Source organism: Ovis canadensis, chromosome 3 (genome assembly GCF_042477335.2).
Source record: "Ovis canadensis isolate MfBH-ARS-UI-01 breed Bighorn chromosome 3, ARS-UI_OviCan_v2, whole genome shotgun sequence".
Classification (NCBI taxonomy): Eukaryota; Metazoa; Chordata; class Mammalia; order Artiodactyla; family Bovidae; genus Ovis; species Ovis canadensis.
Genome location: NC_091247.1, coordinates 35,909,124 through 35,930,749, shown reverse-complemented (window position 1 = coordinate 35,930,749; position 21,626 = coordinate 35,909,124). Strand labels below are relative to the sequence as shown.

Sequence of the window (21,626 nt, the reverse complement as noted above, 5' to 3'; positions counted from 1 at the left end):
TGCTCTGCCCCTACCCAGTGCCTCTCCCCTTTGCCGCACCTCCCCAGGCTGCCCCCAGTCAGGTCCCCACGTACTAGATGCCCACGGAAGTGAGGGCCACCAGGGAGCGGGTGGGGGTCACGTGCTCCACCATGGCCCCCAGGGACCGGTTGGCTGCCCTTTGGATGAACCCGCTGGTGTTTGCCATCTTCTGGAGCAGGCAGCGGGTGATCTCCTCGGCCTCCTGGTCCATGTTCTTCTTCAAGGCCCGGAAGAGGTCTCCCAGGGTGCCAATGGCCAGGCAGGACACCTTGGAGCGGAGGTTGGTGACCTTGGAGAGAGATAGGCGGGGGACCTACAGGGCTGCTGGGCCCTGCCAAGGGCTCCAACACATAGGAAAGAGGAACCTTGCACCAGCCCTCCTGTGGCCCCCACCCCCACCCAGGCCTAGGCCTCGCCAAACTGGAAATGGAAATTCTGCAGTAGCTCTGGGCAAAGCAGTCTCATTTTTTAAAAAACACCATTACTTTTATTATCATCATAATTATCAATCCTACTATTGTCATTACCATCTGGAATTTGTACAACACTTAGTCTTGAAAGCACTTCTACAATTAATGTTTAATTTGATCTTCACAAGGCCCCCCAACGGGGACAGTCTACTCCCAAGGATAGGGGGCATTGCCTCCGCTTGTGATAGAATATATCTTATTGCCCATCTGGGCCCGGCCTAGGCCAAGCCCTAGCCTCACAGGAGAAAGGATTTGGGAAATGTTACAACTGCCCACAAGTTGGAGATCTAGCCCAGAACACTCCATCCCTCCTCAGGTATTCTAAGTACAGAGGACAACGCAGGGCTGTGACAGATCTCAATACCCAGAGATTAGAAATAAGGAAACTCCAGGCCTCAATTTTCCAAGCTAAGAAATGGGTGTCTAGCTGCCACCTCCGTGGCTGAGAGCAGAGAAATAAACAGGGATGCCCTGGGAGCCACGGGCCCCTCTACAGCTGCTGTGTGACCAGCACTAGCAGTAGCACCGGGGAAGGGGGACTGGCTGGGGGTCAGGCAGAGTACACAGGACACGGGAGCCCTTACCTCCCCCGTCACGGCCAAGGACACATCATGCAGCCTCCCAGTGAGGACCTCCGAGTGACAGGCTGCCAGGCGCTGGATGCTCACCAGGCCCCTCTCCTTCATCTGCCTGAGAAGCAAGTCCAGGCCCTGTCATAGGTGGCTGGGGGAGGGCACTCTACACAGGGCACCCACACTGCCACCACCCCCGCCACAGCGGGGAGGGATTGGATGGCGTCAGCGGCAGTGTCCTGGTGTCACAGCCAGGCTGAAAGGCCAACAGTCCAATATCGGCCATTTTACGGGGTCCATGACCCACCCCAACCCAGGATGGAGGCTCACCCCCACAACCCAGGCCTAGGCCACCCACAGAGCCTGCACCTGCAAGAGAAGGCTCTTGAACATGAGGACTGACGGAGGCCTTCCCACAAATGGGACCGCAAGTCATCACTTTGCTCACAACCAAGACTGGTGGGTCTAGTGGTAAAGAACCCGCCTGCCAATGCAGGAGACATAAGAGATCCGGGTTTGATCCCTGGGTTGGGAAGGTCCCTTGGAGAAGGGCATGGCAACCCACTCCAGTATTCTTTCCTGGAGAATCCCATGGACAGAGGAGCTTGGCGAGCTACAGTCCATAGGGTCACACAGAGTCAGACACAACTGAAGCAACTTAGCACACAGCACACAACACTGTGTGGGGGAGGAACACCAGAGTGGGATGAATTTGACTTAGAGAAAGGAAGGACACTGACCTTCCTCAGGCCCCCATGGAAGCGTTGCAGAGTCAGATTGTACTTCCTAGGCCCGGCTCTGGGGCACCACAGAGCTGCGCACAGGACTGTTGGCAGCCCGGGACAGACACTGGCCGTGGGACTCAGATGCACACCCCCGCTCCTCCCCCCTGCCCCCACAGGACCAGGATCTGCAGTGTGGGTGAGGCACAGGGCAGGAGCTCCTATGCAGCCCCACCCCACCCCATCACAGGGCACACGGGCTGTTTCCTCACCAGTCACTACTCTCCAGGCACTGCAGGGCATCCGCCAGCCCCAGCTCAGGGTTTGAGAAAGGCCTCAACTCCCTGAAAGCTCGAAGATCAGTCTCTTCCTCCTCTTCTTCCCACTCAGGAGACCCCAAAGTGAGAACCGCAGGTAAGGATTGAGCTGTAAGAAAAGGAGAGGAGCAGGGGGGTTCACCCAGAAGACCTGAGGCCTCCACAGCACTGCACTGAAGCCACCTTACTGAGAAAGGGAAGACGGGGTGGGGGGTCTGCAGGCTGAATGGACTTGTGAGGGGTAGAAGCCAGGGCCTCGGCTGCACTCCCTGGGGAACCATGGAGACCTCCTAACTCCAATCTCTTGTTGACCGTTTTTATCCCTACCATTGCTAACCTGATTATGATAAACACACTGGCCTGTGACAGACTGCTTGATGTCATGTGACCAAACCCACCCAGCTGGTAATTCATCCCTAATCCTGCCCTGTCTGTGGCTGGAGGTGAGGCCAGCAGTTCTATCAAGGAATGACTCCCTGGCTCTAACCTTGTCTCCACCCAGGAGCCTGCGTTACGACTTCTCCTCCTCCTCCTTCTCCCCAATTCTCCATCCTCTGGTGAAGCCAGGGTCCCCCCGACAATCCCTCAGCTCCTTCATTAACAGAGCCAGGACTGGAATCCAGATCTCTCACTTCCTGCCTAGTTCTCTGCAGAGGTTCATCTTTACACAGCTTTCACAGTGCCATAACCAGGAGGTCCAAGGCAAGAGTGAGCTGAGGGTTAGTACTCTCCTGAAACCCAAGACACAAAGACCTCATTCATTCCTGGATTCTCGTCTCAGCTTTGCCAATGGATCAAGAGTCATCAGCCACAGTCTAAGTCCCTATGGGCCACCATCACCTTGAGTGATCTTGGCTGACCTTGGGTGACTTTGAGTCTCTGGGTCTCAGTCTGTTGTCTATAAAAGAAGTAGCTTAGATTAGGAAGATCAATGTTTCCCAAGTACCAACCATTCAGTTACCACTTCCATGAGTTTTGGGTTTGTGTTTTTTTTTTTTTTTTTGGCCATATCTCTTAAGTACTTGTACCCTTATTTATTGGGTATTTTCCTTCAACTCACTTTTCAAACCCTGCTGCTGCTGCTGGAGAAGGAAATGGAAACCCCTAAATAAGTTTATTTAAGGGAAAGTTATATCACTACCATAATTGGTAAATGATTATTTGTCATACTGTGTGATAAATATTTACAGTCAGAGTAAACAAATATTATAAACTCTTGCTACAAAGTGGCAGTCAGCTTCTGATGTTTCTAGCCAGGAAGAAGATCTCTTTGTTTAGAGAAGAAACTCGAAAGTCTTACTAAGGTGTTAAAAATTAGCACCAGATTAAGACTTTCTACTTGATGGTATCAAAAGAATAGAAAGAGAATGAAGTAGAAAGGTGAGCCGGTGTTATTTCTAGCACCCAAATGATGCTCTACTCTCCCACCAATGTCTTACAATATCCTATACTTAAAGAAACTCTGAACCAAGTTGGTTGTTTTCAAATGTTCTTTTGTAGCAAAATCTTTTCAAATGAAATCCCACATAGAGCCCTAATATGCCAAAATGGGAGGCAAAATAGACCCTCCCTTGGTAGAATGTGGACAGGGCCTCCCGTTGTCCCTTGGGACCTTCCTGAGTGTCCCACGGAACCTTCAGCTCCTTGCATCCCAGTCTGTAACCAGCCCTGTCCAGCCCTGACATTTTATGACGCAACAGGCAGGAACCCAAGATTTTCCCAGAACCCTTTTCTCCTCTTCCAGGTGTTTCCAGATATTTCCAGAGGCTGTCGTCAGCATCTGTGACCCTGGTGCTCTGGAAGGTCCTCTAAGACATGCCACACAGGTTGGGCACGCCTGTCCAGCCACCCACAATTCCCTTCACAACAGGGCTGGCCCATAGACACACTACTGTTCCTCTCTCTGGCAACCCCAGGCTGCCCCTTGTTCTAACAAGGGCAACAAGAAGAAGCAGAGCAGCAGAGGTCACCCTTACCACGCCCCTAAGCATCCAAGACAGCATACCGAGAGACGGATACGTGCCCCCCACCAGTTGGTCTGGACCCCACCTGAAGCATGGCGGGCAAAGCTGGGTTCCTGCTTGCTGATGGGAATGCTGGGCAATGAGGCCCGGCTGGCCCGCTTCCTCAGGATGACACCAAGGTTGTTCCTGCGGGGGCTGCTTAGCCTGGTGGGCACAGACAGGGTCCCGCTGCCCCGGAGGGGAAGGAGGCCTGCGGAGGCAGAGAAAGTCCTTGGACAGAGCCAGTCCTGCCTGGCCCCAGAGCCCCCCTTTGGAAATGGGCCCATCGGTGAACTACCAGAGAGCAAATGTGACTCCCTGCGCAGTCTCAGGATGGAGACCATGTGGATGGGGAGTGTGGAAATGTTCTCTTTTTGGCCCAGATGTTGGTGAAAAAGTGTCCCCAGCCTGAAGGCACCTTCCCCAAATACCCAGTACCTTCCTTCATCAAGGTCCTCCGGGAGCCCAGGCTCTGGGAAGTGAGCTCTCTGTCCCTCTCCGGCTCCTTTGCCCTGCGGAATAACTCCATCTCCTTCATCTGCTTCAGCCTCATCCTCTCCTGGGCAGACCTGGCAATGGTGACCTGAATCTGGCACAAGGTCAGAGCAAACTCCGTCACCTTGTGCACCTAACTGCGCTTTCTATACCTTCTTCATTCATTCAGTCATCAAGAACATGAGTGGCTCCTGGGTGCTGATAGCTGTTCTGAAAATGATCAAAAACTCAGAGGCCTTGCTCCCAAAGAGCTATGTGGAATGGTGAGATGGCAGCAAATAGACCAGCCTCTGATGTCAGGCAACCATGCACGGGAAGGAAAGTAAGGGACACGGGGTGACGGGGTTTGTTTCAGGTAGGGCGATCTCAAGGCGGTGGCATTGAGGCAGAGACAGAAACAAAGTAAGGAGCAGACCCCGAGTCTGGGGGCTGCTGGGTGTGGCTGTGAGCCTCAAGGAGGACGCTGGTTTGTGTGCCCAGAGTCAGAGGCGAGGCAGGACACAGGTCGGGAGTGGTGGGGGTGAGCAGGAGCCTCGGCACACTGGGCCCGGTGGTCCGTGGTGGGGACTTGGGCTTCTCTGGAAGACACGGCAAGTCCCTGGAAGTTCTGAACAGAAGAATGACATGATCTGATTCCCTCTTCCCCCCTGCCTTTTCTTTTTTTTGCTGGGTAGGGAGATTCTCTAAGTATTGTTCTTTATAACTTTTTATTTTGACAAAATTAAAGATCCACAAGAAGTTGCAAAAATAGAACCAAGAATTTCCACGTGGCAGGACTTGGACTAGGATAGCCAGAAAAATGATAGAATGACCAGATTCTGGACAAGTTCAAAAGTAGAGCCCACGGCTTTGGCTGATATATGAGGTGTGGGATAAGTGAGAGACAGGAGGCGGGATGGGCCTGCGATTTGGGGTCAGAGCAGCTGGAATTCTGGAGCTGCCTTTTACTGCCATTCACAGAGAGAAGACACTGGGAAAAGGAAGTTCGGGGGTGGGATGGGTGAGAATTCAACAGTTAAAATCTTGGATAAGATAAGTTGGAAATATAACTAGAGGCCTAAATGCAGATGTTGAGTATCAGTGCTATATAAATGCAGGCATATAATTTAACAGCTCCTAGAGTTCAGGGGAAAGTCTGGGCTGGAGAGGGAGATTTGGGAGCCCTCTGCGTAGAGGTGGTACCTAATGCCGTAGGTCAGGATTCAGGTTACAGTGGTCAGTGTAAATAGACAAGATGCTAGAGGTGTGAGTTCAGAGTGCCATCACATAGAGGTCAGGAAGACAAGGAGGAGCCAGCAAAGAAGGACCAGGAAGGATGTAACTGATGTAGTCAGAGAAGCAAGAAAGAAGCAGCCCTCATTTCCATTCCTTGGTGGGGAATTCAAGAAGGATGAGCCACAAAAATGGGCAATGGGTCAAGCTGAAAGAGCACTGCGACTGCTGCACGTGGGAAGGTGGATCCACCAGTGCCTCAATGCGGTGATTTCAGTGGGGCTGCAGGGACGAAGCCTACTGGCCCACGCTCAGGAGAGGACTGGTAGAGACAAGGCAGAGTTTTTGCTTTGGTTTGGCTTCCTTAAGATGAGAGAGAGCTAAGATGCTCGTGGGGATGATCCAGTTTCAAGGAAATTATTGTTGATGCAGGAGAAAGACAAGCGCTAGAGTTGGGATGTCAGATGGATTGAGCTAGAACATTAGGAGAAGGAAGTGAGCAAATGGGCTGCTTGAGGTTGAGATGATGGCAGGGAAGATGTTATTTGCAGTGCTGAGGTCTACGGTGTGACCATGGGAGTGAGTGGCTAAGGCGGGTAGAGGATGAGATCATTTCATGGCCCTGGATTATTCCTCCTTTGCCCCATGGTCTGTCACCATTGCTGGAGAGGGAGGATGTGGTACCTGGACCTTATCAGTATCACTGGATCCCACAGCACCTGCACATAGCAGGCTTTCAAGATCCGTTTATTGCACTCTTACATCTCTGTTTCAAAGGAAGACCATAACAGTGACTCTGCATGTATGTACACATGCATCCAGACAGTCACGATGGTGTGATCACTCACCTAGAGCCAGACATCCTGGAAGGTGAAGTCAAGTGGGCTTTAGGAAGCATCACTACAAACAAAGCTAGTGGAGGTGATGGAATTCCAGTTGAGCTATTTCAAATCCTGAAAGACGATGCTGAGAAAGTGCTGCACTCAATATGCCAGCAAATTTGGAAAACTCAGCAGTGGCCACAGGACTGGAAAAGGTCAGTTTTCATTCCAATCCCAAAGAAAGGCAATGCCAAAGAATGCTCAAACTACTGCTCAATTGCACTCATCTCACACGCTAGTAAAGTAATGCTCAAAATTCTCCAAGCCAGGCTTCAGCAATACGTGAACTGTGAACTTCCAGATGTTCAAGCTGGTTTTAGAAAAGGCAGAGGAACCAGAGATCAAATTGCCAACATCCACTGGATCATCGATAAAGCAAGAGAGTTCCAGAGAAACATCTATTTCTGCTTTATTGACTATGCCAAAGCCTTTGACTGTGTGGGTCACGATAAACTGTGGAAAATTCTGAAAGAGATGGGCATACCAGACCACCTGACCTACCTCTTGAGAAACCTGTATGCAGGTCAGGAAGCACCAGTTAGAACTGGACATGGAACAACAGACTGGTCCCAAATACGAAAAGGAGTATGTCAAGGCTGTATATTGTCACTCTGCTTATTTAACTTATATGTAGAGTATATCATGAGAAATGCTGGGCTGGAGGAAGCACAAGCTGGAATCAAGATTGCTGGGAGAAATATCAATAACCTCAGATATGCAGATGATACCACCCTTATGGCAGGAAATGAAGAAGAAATAAAGAGCCTCTTAATAAAAGTGAAAGAGGAGAGTGAAAAAGTTGGCCTCAAGTTCAATATTCAGAAAACTAAGATCATGGCATCTGGTCTCATCACTTCATGGCAAGTAGATGGGGAAACAGTGGCTGACTTTATTTTGGGGGGCTCCAAAATCACTGCAGATGGTGACTGCAGCCATGAAATTAAAAGACACTTATTCCTTGGAAGGAAAGTTATGACCAAACTAGACAGCATATTCAAAAGCAGAGTCATTACTTTGTCAACAAAGGTCCATCTAGTCAAGGCTATGGTTTTTCCAGTAGTCATGTATGGATGTGAGAGTTGGACTATAAAGAAAGCTGAGTGCTGAAGAATTGATGCTTTTAAACTGTGGTGTTGGAGAAGACTCTTAGAGTCCCTTGGACTGCAAGGAGATCCAACAAGTCCATCCTAAAGGAGATCAGTCCTGGATGTTCATTGAAAGGACTGATGTTGAAACTGAAACTCCAACACTTTGGCCACCTGATGACAGACGCTGATGCTGGGAAAGATTGAGGGCAGTAGGAGAAGGGGACGACAGAGGATGAAATGGTTGGATGGCATCACTGACTCGATGGACATGTGAAGTGAAGTGAAGTCGCTCAGTTGTTTCTGACTCTTTGCGACTCCACGGACTATAGCCTACCAGGCTCCTCCCATGGAATTTTCCAGGCAAGAATGAATACTGGAGTGTGTTGCCATTTCCTTCTCCAGAGGATCTTCCCCAACCAGCGATCAAACTCAGGTCTCCCATACTGTAGGCAGACGCTTTACCATCTCAGCCACTAGGGAAGTCAATGGACGTGAGTTTGGATAAACTCTGGGAGTTGGTAATGGACAGGGAGGCCTGGCGTGCTGCGGTTCATGGGGGCGGAAAGAGTTGGACACGACTGAGCAACTGAACTGAACTGAACACATGCATGCTCTCTGTCCTGTCTGACTCTTTGTGACCCTATGGACTGTAGCCCACCAGGCTCCTCTGTCCATGAGACTCTCCAGGCAAGAGTACTGAAGTGGGTTGCCATTGCCTTCTTCAAGGGATCTTCCAGACCCAGGGATCAAACCAGGGTCTCCTGCAACTCCTGCCTTGGCAGATGGATTCTTTTACCACTGAGCCATGTGGGAAGCCCAATGACTCCCCAAGTTTCACTAAATTCATCCAGACTAGGATCTGTATGAATCATCTGGATCAAGGTCACCTTAGAAGTACAAGGTGTTTGTCAGCCTGTGAAACACAGCCTTTGGCTGATCTGCCTCTGAGTCAGCTGCCTCTAGGTTGCTATCTTGGGTGCTGGTTCAGATTACTTGGTTTGGTTCACCTAAGCCCTTCTGCCATCTCCCCCACATCCTGCTTCCTTCTGAACCATGTGTGACCTCCTTCTGTCCTCGCCTCCTCCCTCAGCCCCACCCCTCAGCTCCCTGCAATACTCTCCCCTTCACCTAGGCCCCCTCACCTCTATCCTTCTCCTCCTTTCTTTCCTCTCTTTTTTGCCATAGCCTTCACCCCAAACCCATCTACAGGTTCCAGCCTTAAGGACTAGAGCAGCTGCCTCAGGGTTCCTCCTTGCTTTCCTCAAGCCGCTCCCACACTTGTGTATTTCAGAAGCACGTGTGCCTTCAGCCAGTGGTGTGCTCTGAGCCCAGCTTCCTCTCCCCTCGCTTTCCAGGTACCTTGGTCCCACTCTCCTTCTGGTCCTCTTCTTCTAACAAGGGGTGAGCTTCTTGGGCATGGCTGGAGGAGAAGGATGTCAGCATCGGAGCAGACTGAGATAAAGGCAGGGCAGGCTTCTCAGAGGCAGCAGACCTGTCTCTGACAGGCGGGATCGGAGGTTTTGGCTCTGAGGAGTGGAGAACAAGAGTCAAACTGAGGACGCCCAGCACCTGAGGGCAGCAGCCGCTGGGATTAAGGCTCTGCAGCCCTGTGGTTGGTGGAACATGCAACTATCTAAGCCCTCCACCCTCAGTGCCTCTCCCCTGTGCTGCCTTAAAAGGAAAGGCACAGGTTAAGTTCACTCCACACAGCAGCACTGGCAGGAACAGACCAGGCTGCCTGAGGACCAACACCCTCCCCCTTTCATGCATCCGTCCATGCATCCATCTATCAACAATTACTGCACACTTTATTCTAAGACTAGGCTGGGGTGGGGTGGGGTGGAGAGGAGCGTGGGCAGGAAATAGGGGCAGACCTGTTATCTAAGAGGTTTAAGATATTTCCTGAGAATGTAAGTCTGTCTTAACCGGGAGGCATGTACTTCAGAAAGAGGAAAAACAAAATGAGCCCATTGATCATGATATACTACCATGCTCCTATCTGAGACTATAACACCGCAGGAAAGAGCCAGAGAACTAATGCCAGCCCAATGCCCTCGTTTTACAGATGGGGAAGTTGAGACCCAGTGACCTTCAGATGCTCTTATGATTAATAATATTCAAATTCATTTCCAAATGGCATCAAATCCATAGTATATCTTTGTCATTCCGTGCTTTCCCAATTGATAGACTTTAAGAGCATGTTTCTTGTTTTAGGGACAGGGTGGGGGTACGTCCATTAGTTTTTCTTTAATGAAGGCAATGTTAACCAGGTTCTCCTGCTCACAAAGTTTGGAGTTCACTGGCCTTGAGAGAACTTGCAAATCAGGGCTCCTCTGGGAAGGGGGGCCACCAACTGGGGCTGCCTGAGGCTGGAAAGGGTGTATTGAGTCTGGGGATCTGGCAGGGCTCCTGAGGACCCCCAGATCTCTGTCTGGCCCATGCCTTCTACCAAAGATCCCTCCTGGGAGGAGACTCCAGAATCAAGAGGGAGGAGGGGGGAAGCCTCTGTCTGCCGGGAAGAAAAGCAGGGCTGAGGGCATGGGTGTCCACGGGCCAGCTCACCAGAGCAGGGACTGCGAGAAAGCCCTTAGCTTCAGACACTACCATGTGAACCCTAACTACAGGCCAGACGTGGTGCCCACACTGGGAGGGGCACAGCTGGAAGGTCAGAGAACTTCTTGAGGACTCTGCCAGTTTGTAGCCCCCTTTCGCCTATGTCTCCAAGAGACCAAGAGACACCCTGGAAAGCCTTGTCCAAGCAGCCTGGCCCCTGCCCCCAAGGACCCGGTTCTCAAGCAACACCTGGTGGGGAAGACAGGGGAGTAGCTCTAAGCTGGCGTCCCCTGGCCCCAAACCCCCTTCCAGCGCTCTCAGGAAGCTCTCCAGGGACACTGGGTGCCCGTGTGTGTCACACTGGACTGCCCCAGTGCACCCTGCCGCAGCCTGGCCAGAGAGGGGAGACTGGCCACAGCAGAGGTTTCCATGCCAGGCCTGCCTCTCAGGCCCAGCTGGGCATCCTAACCCTGGGGCCTTGTGGGCAGCAGCCTCCCCCTGACCAACTGACCCGCTGCTGAGCTGATTACAGGGTGACCTGCCCGGAAGCTGGGCAACAGTCCACCCGCTCCTGCCAGGCAGCACAGCAGCTGCCGCCAACGCCCGTAGGCCTGCGGCCCAGGGTACTCTGCCCATGTCCCCTCACTCGACCTTCAATCCTCCCCACAAATTAGGTCATAGGCTGGAGAGCCTCTCTGAGCCCCAACCACCTGCCTCACTGCCAGCGCAGCTGGCTCTCTTCCCCTGACGCTGAAACCACCCAGGATCGGCTGACCAAGGGATTCAGGGGATGCAGTTTAGTTTCTCACTCTGTCTGGAAAGAAATCCTCTATTTGCTTAGACCCATGCGTCTCCTGCACTGGCAGGCGGGTTCTTTACCACTAGCACCACCTGGGAAGCCCAGGGACAGCCACAGGATGGGACAAAACCCCACCTTTGGAGCCGCAAGGACCTGCGCGCTTTCTGTGCACTGAGCCTAGAAAGGCCCAGCTTGGTGGCCCTCAGTGCACCCTTCCTCTATCAGATGGGACAGCACCGCCTCTCTCAGCTGGGCGATCATGAAGCAACCTACGCCGGTGGAGGGTAGCACAGAGCAGGGGCCACCCTCCCTGCCACCAGGGCGACTTCTGTTTCCCCCTCCATGAAATGAGGACAATGAGTCTAAGAGTACCCAGATCTCCTCTAGCCTTAATTCTGATCCCATGATCCAACCCAGGAACCAGAGAGTCAAATAACAAACGGAAGGGTGCGAGGCGAGTACATACCCAGAGATCTAGGGGTCTTCTCCCGAGGCCCACGCTCCCGGACCAATCTTAAAAGAATGGGGGAGAAAAAAGCACCATGAGAGACGGCAAGCAAGAGCTCCTGCTGCGCTATCTAGCAAGCAAGAGCTAGCTCCCAGGCCAGCTCCAGGATGGGGTGACAGCTGAGAGGGGGATGAGACAGAGGAGGCTGTGGGTGCCCCTGTAAAGAGGCTCTTGGCCAGGTGTTCAAGGCAGCAGCAGATGCAGCTCCTTCTGGACCTGAGGGTGACTGGCAGGCTTGGTCCAGACAAAGCTCAGAGCCCTGTTTTCTGGCTGCATAGACCATTGATTCCCCAGGAAGCCAGCCTCCATGAGTAAACCACTTAGTCCAACAGGAAGCCCTGTCCCTGCTGTGTGCGCAGGAGATGGGGGTGAATCTCCTCCCAGCTCAGGACAGACTGACTTCAAGTCCTCTCCCAACCCATGAGAGCTCGGGGACCCACCCACTCCTTTTCCCCTCCAGGGTTTAGAGGGAATGACCCCCTTTGCTGCTAATGGGAAATCACCACTGCTTTGTAGGAGACATTCAGTTCAAACTGAGCACAGGAATGGAAGATGAGGCATTCCTGGCACTGGTTTTAATTGCAGTTTTTAAAATAAACAGTACTGTTTACTCATTCATGTATGCATGTTGTTGCTTCAGCCAGGTCCAGCTCTTTGCAGCCCCATGGACTGTAGCCTGCCAGGCTCCTCTGTCTATGGGATTCTCCAGGCAATAATACCCGAGTGGGTTACCATACCCTATTGAAGATGTACTGTGCGCAAAGCACTGTGTAGACACTGGGAATACAGCATCACTAAGACAGGTGGTGATGCATTCATGGGCCTTACATTCCCAGGAAGACCAGATATGGCCAGAGCCTGGGACAACCAAGACTCAGAGTTGCTCCCTGGGACAGGCAGTCTCCTAGGTCAGGACCCCCAGGGAGGGCTTGTGTGGCTTGGAGACCATAGGTAAACACCCCAGGGCACCCAGCCAGGGCGCTAGGTCTTTGCCCATTGGAACCCACCACTAGGTCTTTGCCATTGGAACCCACCACTGTCCAGCTGTGCCAACAGGGCTGGGGGCAGAGGTGAGCAGGGAAGTCCCTTTGGTGGTTCTGGCTAGGCACAGAGTGGGCACGGGGCACTGGTAATCCTGGCGCTGCTTCCTCCCTCAGACCCGACGACCACCGACTCCTGGCCCACAGCCTTGCCCCTTTGACCTCAAGCTGGACGCTGCTTTCCCTTCACCTCTGAGCAAAGGATGTGGCCTCAGAGCACATGGCTCAGCCTCCTTCAAGCTGTGGACTTTGGCAAACCTCTCCTTCCCTTCTCTAGAGACCCATTAACAGAAAAGACAGAGGCCAAGGTCACCCACACCCAGAGAGCCTTCACTTTTCTCCGCACAGCGTTCCAGTCCCTCCTCCCTCTTCTGAACCCCCACCATGACCTGAGGTGGTCCCACCAGGCCACACGAAAATGATGGAACAGCAAAGCTCTACCTGCATCCACAGTCTTCTCCGCACACCTGGCCAGACATCTGAGCATCAACCAGTGTCCCCAGCAGCACAAGTTGAACCCACTCACAAGCTGCCACTCCACTGCCCCAAAGCCTGCCTCTCCTCCTAATTCTCTGTCCTGCTGAAGCTACCACCATCTGTCTGGCTGTTTATCCAGTAACTCTGGCATGGCCCTCAGCTCCCTACCTGTTTCATCCCACAGCCATCCAGTCACCAAGCCCCTCCCTCACTTCTTCACTTTCCAAGCCCCTCTGCACACTGAACACTGCAGACCAGGTGCCCACAGCCTCTGCCTATTCAGGTGCCCACAGCTTCTCCCCTGGGTCCCTGAGGCCAACAGTGTGCACAGCCCACGCCACACTGCCGTGGCCAGAGTGGCCTTCCTAAATCAGATCTGACATCACTTCCACACCAAAAAGCCTCCAGTGGCACCTCACTGCTCCAGGGTAAAGCTCATACTCCTCAGTTTAGCACACGGGCCCTTCAGCCCTGTGTACCTCACCCCCCGTCACACACAGATACGGTGCTGCTGGAAATCTAGCCCTGCCCTAAATGCTTCAGTCCATCGTCCTTCCCAACTCTCCCTCTGCTGCATCTCACAGACTCTGCCTCAGCCTTCAAAACCCAACCGGCCTCACCTCCTCTGAGAAGTCTTCCTGGCCTGATTGAAATAGTTTTCCACAGTGCTCCTCAGAATGAGAGGCAGCCTTCTACCTTAGCGTTTACCTCACTGGGGCTTTTAGTCAATGGTCTGCTAGTAAATTTCTCTTATGAGCTCCCAGAACACAGAGGATGTCTTGTTTGGCTTTGCTTTCATAGCACCTGACCCAGTGTCTGGCACAGAGTGGTTCTTAACAGTGACTCAATGGTTGCACGGACACATGGACAGACAGACAGATGGAAGGACGGATGAATTGGTAATGGAGTCTCCCTCCCAGCCATTAGCTAGCCTCACGAGTCAATGGAGAGAAATCCATGTCACAGCCTGACAGCAAATAGGCAGATACTTCAGATAGTTATCTGCCTAATCCACGCGTGATTAATCCATGGCAGTTAACATGGGAGCTTGACACCATGGGAGCCACAGAAGTGTCCAGATATAGCCCCTGACTTATAGTGCTGCAAGTTCAAGAACAGAAATAAAAGGTGAGCAAATAAGTAGGTGGGAGGTGGTTGGACAGCGCACCGGCTGGATGCCGTGTGAACAGAGCCCTTCCCCACATCCCGAGGAGGCCAGGGAAGATGTGACAGAGAGGGTGGACGTGGAGCTGGGGCTTGAAAAATGTAGGAACTGACCAGCAGGCCAAGGATAAGAGGCTCATTTGGGGCTGCAGGGAGGTGCCGTCCTCCAGGGAGGGCTGGACACAGGGGTATTGGGGGGGAGCGGTGGGTTGCCACTCAGGCTCCCACAGAGCAGTGAGGTGCATGGAAGTGAGGGTGCGTGGAAGGGCTGTATTCGGGGAGGGGGGGTGGATGAAAACAAAAGATCAGGATGAAGAGCTCAGGGCCGCAAGGAGATGGGGTAGGAACTCCAGGGGGAGGTCAAAAGGGAGCCAGTAAGTACAAACTAAGAGCAAAGGCAGCGGCAAGCAGGGGTGGTAGCCTCCGTATTGTCTCTCGTTGTTTAAGAAAGCCCTCATGGGATGTGGCAATCTGTTAGGAATAGGAGGCAAGAGTTGAAAATGATGCTGAAATTGGAAGATCAAAGAGCACCCTTGCACCCCCGTGGAAATTGGGAGGTTATGGGGGAGAGACAGCTAGGGGAAACATGAAGAGCTCCATTCTCGATGCTGTGGTGGTGGTATATTGTGGTGGTTGCCTCCAATGCTGGATCTGCATCAGCCTTGAGAGCCCTGGGAATGCTCAGCAGGAGGAGGGAAGCCCAGGGGACGCAGAAGTCTCCCATCCCACTTGACCTTGGGAGCCACCTGCACAGATAAGACTCCCGGGGGAGAACAAGGAGATGGAAGTGAAGAGCTCTGGAACACATTTAAGAAACAAGGAAAGAGGGGGCACACAGGAGACTGCCTGGAAGTCAGGAAGGTGAGGAAGGCAAAGAATTCAAGGACATCAACAGCTCAAGAGCAGTGGGATGGGTGGAAGTGTCACTTATCGGGGGCCAGAGAGTCGTGAAAGCCACCAAGAACTCTCAGAGGGAGGAAGAGGTGGGTGTCTGAGCAGAAAACGAGGAGGCGGTGTCGATGGTGAGGAGGTGGAGGCCGGTGGGGGAAGAGGTTGGTGGAAAAATCGAGCAGAGAGCTTAAATCCAGGAGCAGGTCCACAGATGGGCTCCCACACTCCACCAGGGTACAATAAGATGTGGACATGTCTTGGGACAGAAGGGGAGGTGATGTGGGAGACAGAGGACCCTTGAGAGAAATGGGTACAGGAGACCCCAAAGAGAGCGCCTCTCTCCTTCTCCCTGTCTCTTTCTCTCCCTCTCTCTCTATATACTGATTCTCTATTTACTCTCCCTATTCACTGAGTCCCAGTTTTTTGATTCCCTTTTTAGTCCAAAATTTTTGTAGACTACCCCCCATATATAGACACAATAATGCTTGCATTTTTAACGTCCATTCATTAAGAAAATGCACCATCACTAAGAGCTATCATGAATCCAATAGCGCTTTAAATATTCATACTCTATTCATCAGGGCAGCAACCACACCTATCAGGACACTGGTAGAAGACAGAGGTCAAGACATTGCTAATTAAGCCTATACACCCCCCTGCTGGAGTCAAGGGCCAGCTCTGTGACTGCCCCAGGTCAGAGGCTCATGGTGGAGGACCCTGCCCTCCACGCATCTGGCCCCCAGAGCTCTGCCCTGGTGTGGAGACTCAGTCATAGGGAGTCCAAGCAGATCTTGGAGGGTAGAGGAGAGAGGACCACAAGGTAGTTTTGGTTTAGGGCTGCTTACCGTGTGGTGGGGGGCCTGAGGCCCGTGAGGATGTCCTGGCCAGGAGGCAAGAGGCTGGGAAGGGAGCCAGGTGTGCGGGAGGTCCCAGCGGGTACCTTGGCCTTGGGGATGGGTGGGATCACAATGCCTCCCAGGGACTTGTGTATCTTCTCATCATTGCAGTGCAGGTACTGTTGGGAAATCTGTACCTGGGAGCAGCGGTCGGGGAGGGGTCTGGTCCATGAAACAGTTCACTTGGATGCTCACTTCCCAGGTGCCGCGCGCAGAGTGGTCCCTTCTATCCACAGCACTGGTAAGTATCCTGTTTCTCTAATAACACAACCCTGGGACCTCTGAGCTCATTGTTTCCTTACCATTTAAACAAAAAGGGGGTCCTCTCATTCCTACTGCAACCCCTTTAGCCATTATTATTAGTTGTTTTTCTGTTCTCATTTCAGAAAACCCTAGAACATCAGAGCTGAAAGGGATCCTCAAAAACATCAGGTCCAATTCCCTTATCTTAGTGCAAACTGAGGCCCAGAGAGGGAAGTGACTTGCCCAAGGTCACACAGTCAGTGAGGGCAGAGTAGAAACCAGAATCTAAATCTCCTGAGTCTTAACCCAGTATTTTTTCCCCTCTGCCACAGTCCCTTGCCAAAATGAGGAGGGTCAGAACCATAGGAAATTCTGGAACATTTAGATCAGAGAAGGCTTGAGAACCATCACGTGTAAGATGGATAGTCACACAGCATCTGCTTAGGAGGAGCCAGCTCGGTACCTCTGGGGCAACTACTGGAGAAGATACCTTCAGAGATGCTCAGGGCCCAGGAACAGGGATTGGTGAAGGACCAAAAGGAAAACAGAAGCACAGGGAGGCAAGACTGAGAGCAGTCCAACTGCCTTACCTCCTGGGCACTGGGTCTCAGCTCCTGGGGACCCTGACGGCTTGTGGGCGGGTCCAGGCCCTTCTCCTTGGCTCCGCTGGCTTCTGGGGTGGTGGGGATGCTCTGGATGGGGGGCATCGGCCTGGATACCCTCAGCAGCCTCTGAGAGGTGGCCCGGGGGATGACAGTCCTCAGGGGAATTCCTTTGGGGCCTCCACCAGGATCCAAAGAGGCTGTATGGGATGGGGATGGGGAGTAAGTGAGTCCCCAGAGTGTGGGGAGTGGAGTTAATTCAGTTGCTGGCAACAGGGCCTTATGTCCTGGGGAGGCTGGGATGGTGAGAGGAGGGAACAGATGTTCCCCCAGCCCCAAGCCCACCCCTAGACTGTGCTGAGTGTCCTTTCCCACTCCTGTAAAATTTGGTAGAAAGTGTCAGTCAAAGTCACCTATTTAAAATTCAGAATAAATTAATTAAGTAATTAAAATTCAGAAGCAGGTTGGGTAGAAAGGGGAACAAAATCAGTACTGAATTAGGAGGGAAGGCAGCGGGCTCTAGTCCTGTAACCGCTTGAAAGCCACTGGGTGGCTTTAGCATAGTTGGCAGAAGCGGGAGGAAAGAGGTGGTCAGATCTGTGTTTGAAAAGAATTCCTCTGCAGTGAAGACTAGAAGGAGGCGAGGGCGGGAATGGGGAGTCTGGTTGGGAGCCGCTGCAGAGGCCCAAGTGGGAGATGGCATTCCAGAGAGGAGGCAGGGGTTGTAGAGGGGGTGCCCCTGACCACCTCTGACCCCAGCTGCCAGTTGCACACCTGCTGACTCTCACAGTCCAGGCGGCCTGGGGTCCCTGACCTTAGGGTTGGGGTCTGGGCAGGGCCCAGGGCTCACCACGGGAAGATGCTGCCAAGCCCTCCGAGAGTCTCCTTTTCTTGAGCTTGTCCTTGATCTGGGTGGTGTCCCGGGCCACACTGTTGGCCTCTGACTCCAGCGAGGGGAGCGGCACCAGCGGGTGGGGACCCAGAGATAGGGCCACGAGGTTCCTGGGGTGGCCATTCCTGGCCTGCCAGCCCTTCAGGGGAGCATCCAGCTTGAGGCTGCCAGGGTCCCCACGTCCATTTAAGAGCTGTGACGGCTTCTCCAGGAGGGCGCTGGGCGCTAGCTGGAGGGAGGCTGAGACAAGAACTGCTATGCTAGAGGAGCCCACTCCCCGGTGCTAACACCACCCAGGCCCCGGGACCTCAGCTTTGCCTCCCTGGGGCTCACAGGGCCTTCCTGCAGTTCCTAGGAGAGCCCCAATTATTCCCTGTTCTGGCGGGAGCCCTCCGTACACCTCCATCCTTTGAGGCAGAGAGAAAAGTAAGGTGAAGTGAAGTTGCTCAGTCATGCTCGACTCTTTGTGACCCCATGGACTATAGCCTACAAGGCTCCTCTGTCCATGGAATTTTCCAGGCAAGAGTACTAGAGTGGGTTGCCATTTCCTTCTCCAGGGGATCTTCTCGACCCAGGGATCGAACCCAGGTCTTCCACATTGCAGGCAGACACTTTACCATCTGAGCTACCAGGGAAGCCCAAGGACCCACCTAAAACCAAAGGACATGTCCAGCAGGGACCAGGGTACAATTAACGCCTGCCCATGGCTTGAAGACACAGTCGGGCATCTAAACACACCCATCTCCTTCCTCCAGGATGAGGTCCAAGCTCTGCTCTGTGGTCACTGACCCTGTCTGCGTGGCTGCCAGGTGGAATGGCCCATCTCTGCCCCAAGGCCCCAGAGAGGCTGCTGGGACACTCGAAGGCCATTTCATGCGATGGAGTCACCAGGCCCGTGCCCCCGTCTCACCTTCTCCAAATGTCTTCAGGCTGGAGTCACTGCTTCCACCTGGGAGTGCAAGGGGCCCAGCACTGCTCTGGGGAACGCTGCCACAGTACACGGCCACGGGAGCCGGCACTTTGGCTGGGGACAGAAAGGCAGGGAGAGCAATGTCTTAGAGTCCACTAAGGCCGGGATAGGGGACAGACAGCCTTGGGCTCTCTGTGGCCCATCCGCCAAATCAGAGCCTTGCCCTCAGGTGGGGGCTTGCCACCCTGACCCCAGCCGGCCAGGGCACCGTGCTCCCTACCAAAGCCCCCCCTTCCCAGCCCACTCCACGTGACTTCTCCCAGCTTTGCTCCAGACCCTCCCCGCACTGCACCTTCTCAGCCTCCTTCATGGGCTCCCCGGTCCTCGGCCCTGAGCACAGCGGCTTGTTCCCTGAACTGCTCAGGCGTTCCCAGTTCTCCACACTCCTCCCAAGGGGTCTCCAGGCCCCTGCAGAGGCCCCTGCCAGGAGCAGCAGCTCCACCTTACAAGCACCCGTTCGCTCCAGGCAGGACCTCTGACTCCCTCACCCTCCAGGGGAAACGGGCTCACACAGCTGGCTCCAGGGGCAGCGCCAGGCCTGGAATGCTGTTTCCTGATACAGAGTTGGCCTCACTGTCTCCTGCCCTGTCAGCTGAGGAAAACAGGGCCACTCAGCCCTCCCATGGACCCACTCCTGCATCCGTGGCCCGTCTTCATGTTCCCACTACAGAACACTGCCCTCAGTCAGCCCATCAGCTCAGAGAGTGGAGGCAAAGCCCTGGTTGAGGAATCTGGAGCCAGATAGGGAGTCCCCCACAGGAGGCTGAGCAGGGAGAGCCCACAGAGAGCCTTGCCCGGATGGAAAGTCTTGGCGGCCCGACCACATCTCCCAAGCAGAGCCCATGGGAGTATCCAAGGAAGATCCCCACCCCGACAACCTTCCTTGGGGCCCCTTACCTGGGGGCACATCGTCACGGGTGCCCATGCCCTGGGTGGAGGAGGCACCTAGGGAGTTGTCCAGAGGCAGCAGCTAGTTTCTGGGCCGTGAGCACAATCCTCAAGCATCCAGAGGACCCCAACCTATAACATCCAGGGATGTATGATGGAGAGAGGCAGAGAGGATCCGTACAAATCACAACCCTTTGTAAACCACTTTGTGGGAAGCCCACCAGGAACGAAAGCATTCTTTCTTCTTTTTTTTTTTAAGAGCTTTAACATTTTTATGTATTTTTGACTATGCCGGGTCTTTGTTGTTGTGCAGGGTTTTCTCTAGTTGCGGCAAGCAGAGACTCTTCTCTAGTTGTGGTGCACGGACTTCTGATTCCTTGGCTTCTTTTGTCTCAGCACAGGCTCTAGGCACTCGGGCTTCGGCAGTTATGTCACGTGGACTTTATAGTTGCAGCTACCGGACGCTAGAGCACAGACTCAATAGTTGTGGCCCAGGGACTTAGTTGCTCCCAGACATGCGGGATCTTCCCAGATCAGGGACTGAAACTGTGTCTCCTGTGTCGACAGGTGATTTCCTTACCACTGAGCCACCAGAGAAGCCCTTAAAGCATTCTTATAGTAAAGAAATCTGCCACTGGCTTCCCAGGTGGTGCTAGTGGTAAAGAACTCACCTGCCAGTGCAACAGATGTAAAGAGACACGGGTCTGATCCCTGGGTCAGGAAGATCCCCTGGAGGAGGGCATGGCAACCCGGTCCAGTATTCTTGCTTGGAGAACCCCATGGACAGAGGAGCCTGGTGGGCTATGGTCCATAGGGTTGCAAAGAGTTGGGCGTGATTGAAGCGACTTAGCACTTGGCAAGGACTGAAGGGCACTTTTAACATTCGGACTCTCTTGGACACTTTAAAGTTTCCAAGTCCCCAGGCTGCATAACTGTTCAGTTCAGTTCAGTCGCTCAGTCGTGTCCGACTCTTTGCAACCCCATGGACTGCAGCATACCAAGCTTCCCTGTCAGTTCAGTCGCTCAGTCGTGTCCGACTCTTTGCAACCCCATGGACTGCAGCATACCAAGCTTCCCTGTCCATCACCAACTCCCGGAGCTTGCTCAAACTCAGGTCTATCAAGTCAGTGATGTCATCCAACCATCTCATCCTCTGTCATCCCCTTTTCCTCCTGCCTTCGATCTTTCCCACCATCAGGGTCTTTTCCAATGGGTCAGTTCTTCTCATCAGGTAGCCAGAGCATTGGAGTTTCAGCCTTAGCATCAGTTCTTCCAGTGAATATTCAGGACTGATTTTCTTTAGGATTGACTGGTTTGATCTACTTGCAGTCCAAGGGACTCACAAGACTGCATGACTATAGACAGTCCATTGTGTAGACAGTCCATGTAGACAGTCTGCATGACTGTAGACAGTCCATTATGAAGAGTGCCAGTGAAACGCATGGACCCAGCTTTGCTGGTGGCTTCGGCGTTGACACGGTCACCTCAGGGTCTTGGGGAAGGTGGAGCTTATCAAAGGGGAGTCTGACACTTCCTTTCCCCACCAGTTTCTACTTTCCTCATTACTCTGGTAGCTGCCCTGGAACCTCGTGCTGAGCCACGCTTTGCAACCCCTCTGATCACTCAAGGATGCAGCAGGGGCTCTGCAGAGACTAACTCCCCTGTTCTCTCAGGCACACCGGTCTTCTGCACAAAGCTCCTGGCCCTCATTCTCACTTTGTTGACCGAGCCAACCTCAGACACTCCCAGCCATTTCATTGTCCTGAGCTGACCACTCGACCCCTCCAAGCCTCTTTCCAGCCTCCCTTAACCCTCCGGGGTCAGTCTTCCATTCCTGCCCTTGACCTGACTTCTTTCTTTTCCCATGTAATAAAGGTCTCACCGCAGACTCTACAAGTTACTCAGTTTTATAAATTCTCTGC

At 53.1% G+C, this 21,626-nt stretch overlaps 1 protein-coding gene across 1 annotated transcript in view; it reads right to left on the bottom strand.

Moving 5' to 3' along the window:
- The window catches only part of TOGARAM2 (TOG array regulator of axonemal microtubules 2), a 44,887-nt gene extending 25,146 nt beyond the window's left edge, over nucleotides 1-19,741 (bottom strand). The window contains 12 exon segments of the mRNA XM_069581915.1: nucleotides 75-310; nucleotides 1,076-1,181; nucleotides 2,058-2,211; nucleotides 4,152-4,316; nucleotides 4,544-4,694; nucleotides 9,141-9,307; nucleotides 11,600-11,646; nucleotides 16,059-16,246; nucleotides 16,943-17,154; nucleotides 17,805-18,086; nucleotides 18,757-18,870; nucleotides 19,714-19,741. Of these exon segments, the coding sequence (XP_069438016.1) occupies nucleotides 75-310; nucleotides 1,076-1,181; nucleotides 2,058-2,211; nucleotides 4,152-4,316; nucleotides 4,544-4,694; nucleotides 9,141-9,307; nucleotides 11,600-11,646; nucleotides 16,059-16,246; nucleotides 16,943-17,154; nucleotides 17,805-18,086; nucleotides 18,757-18,870; nucleotides 19,714-19,741 (1,850 nt within the window).
- Nucleotides 19,742-21,626: the final 1,885 nt, after the last annotated feature.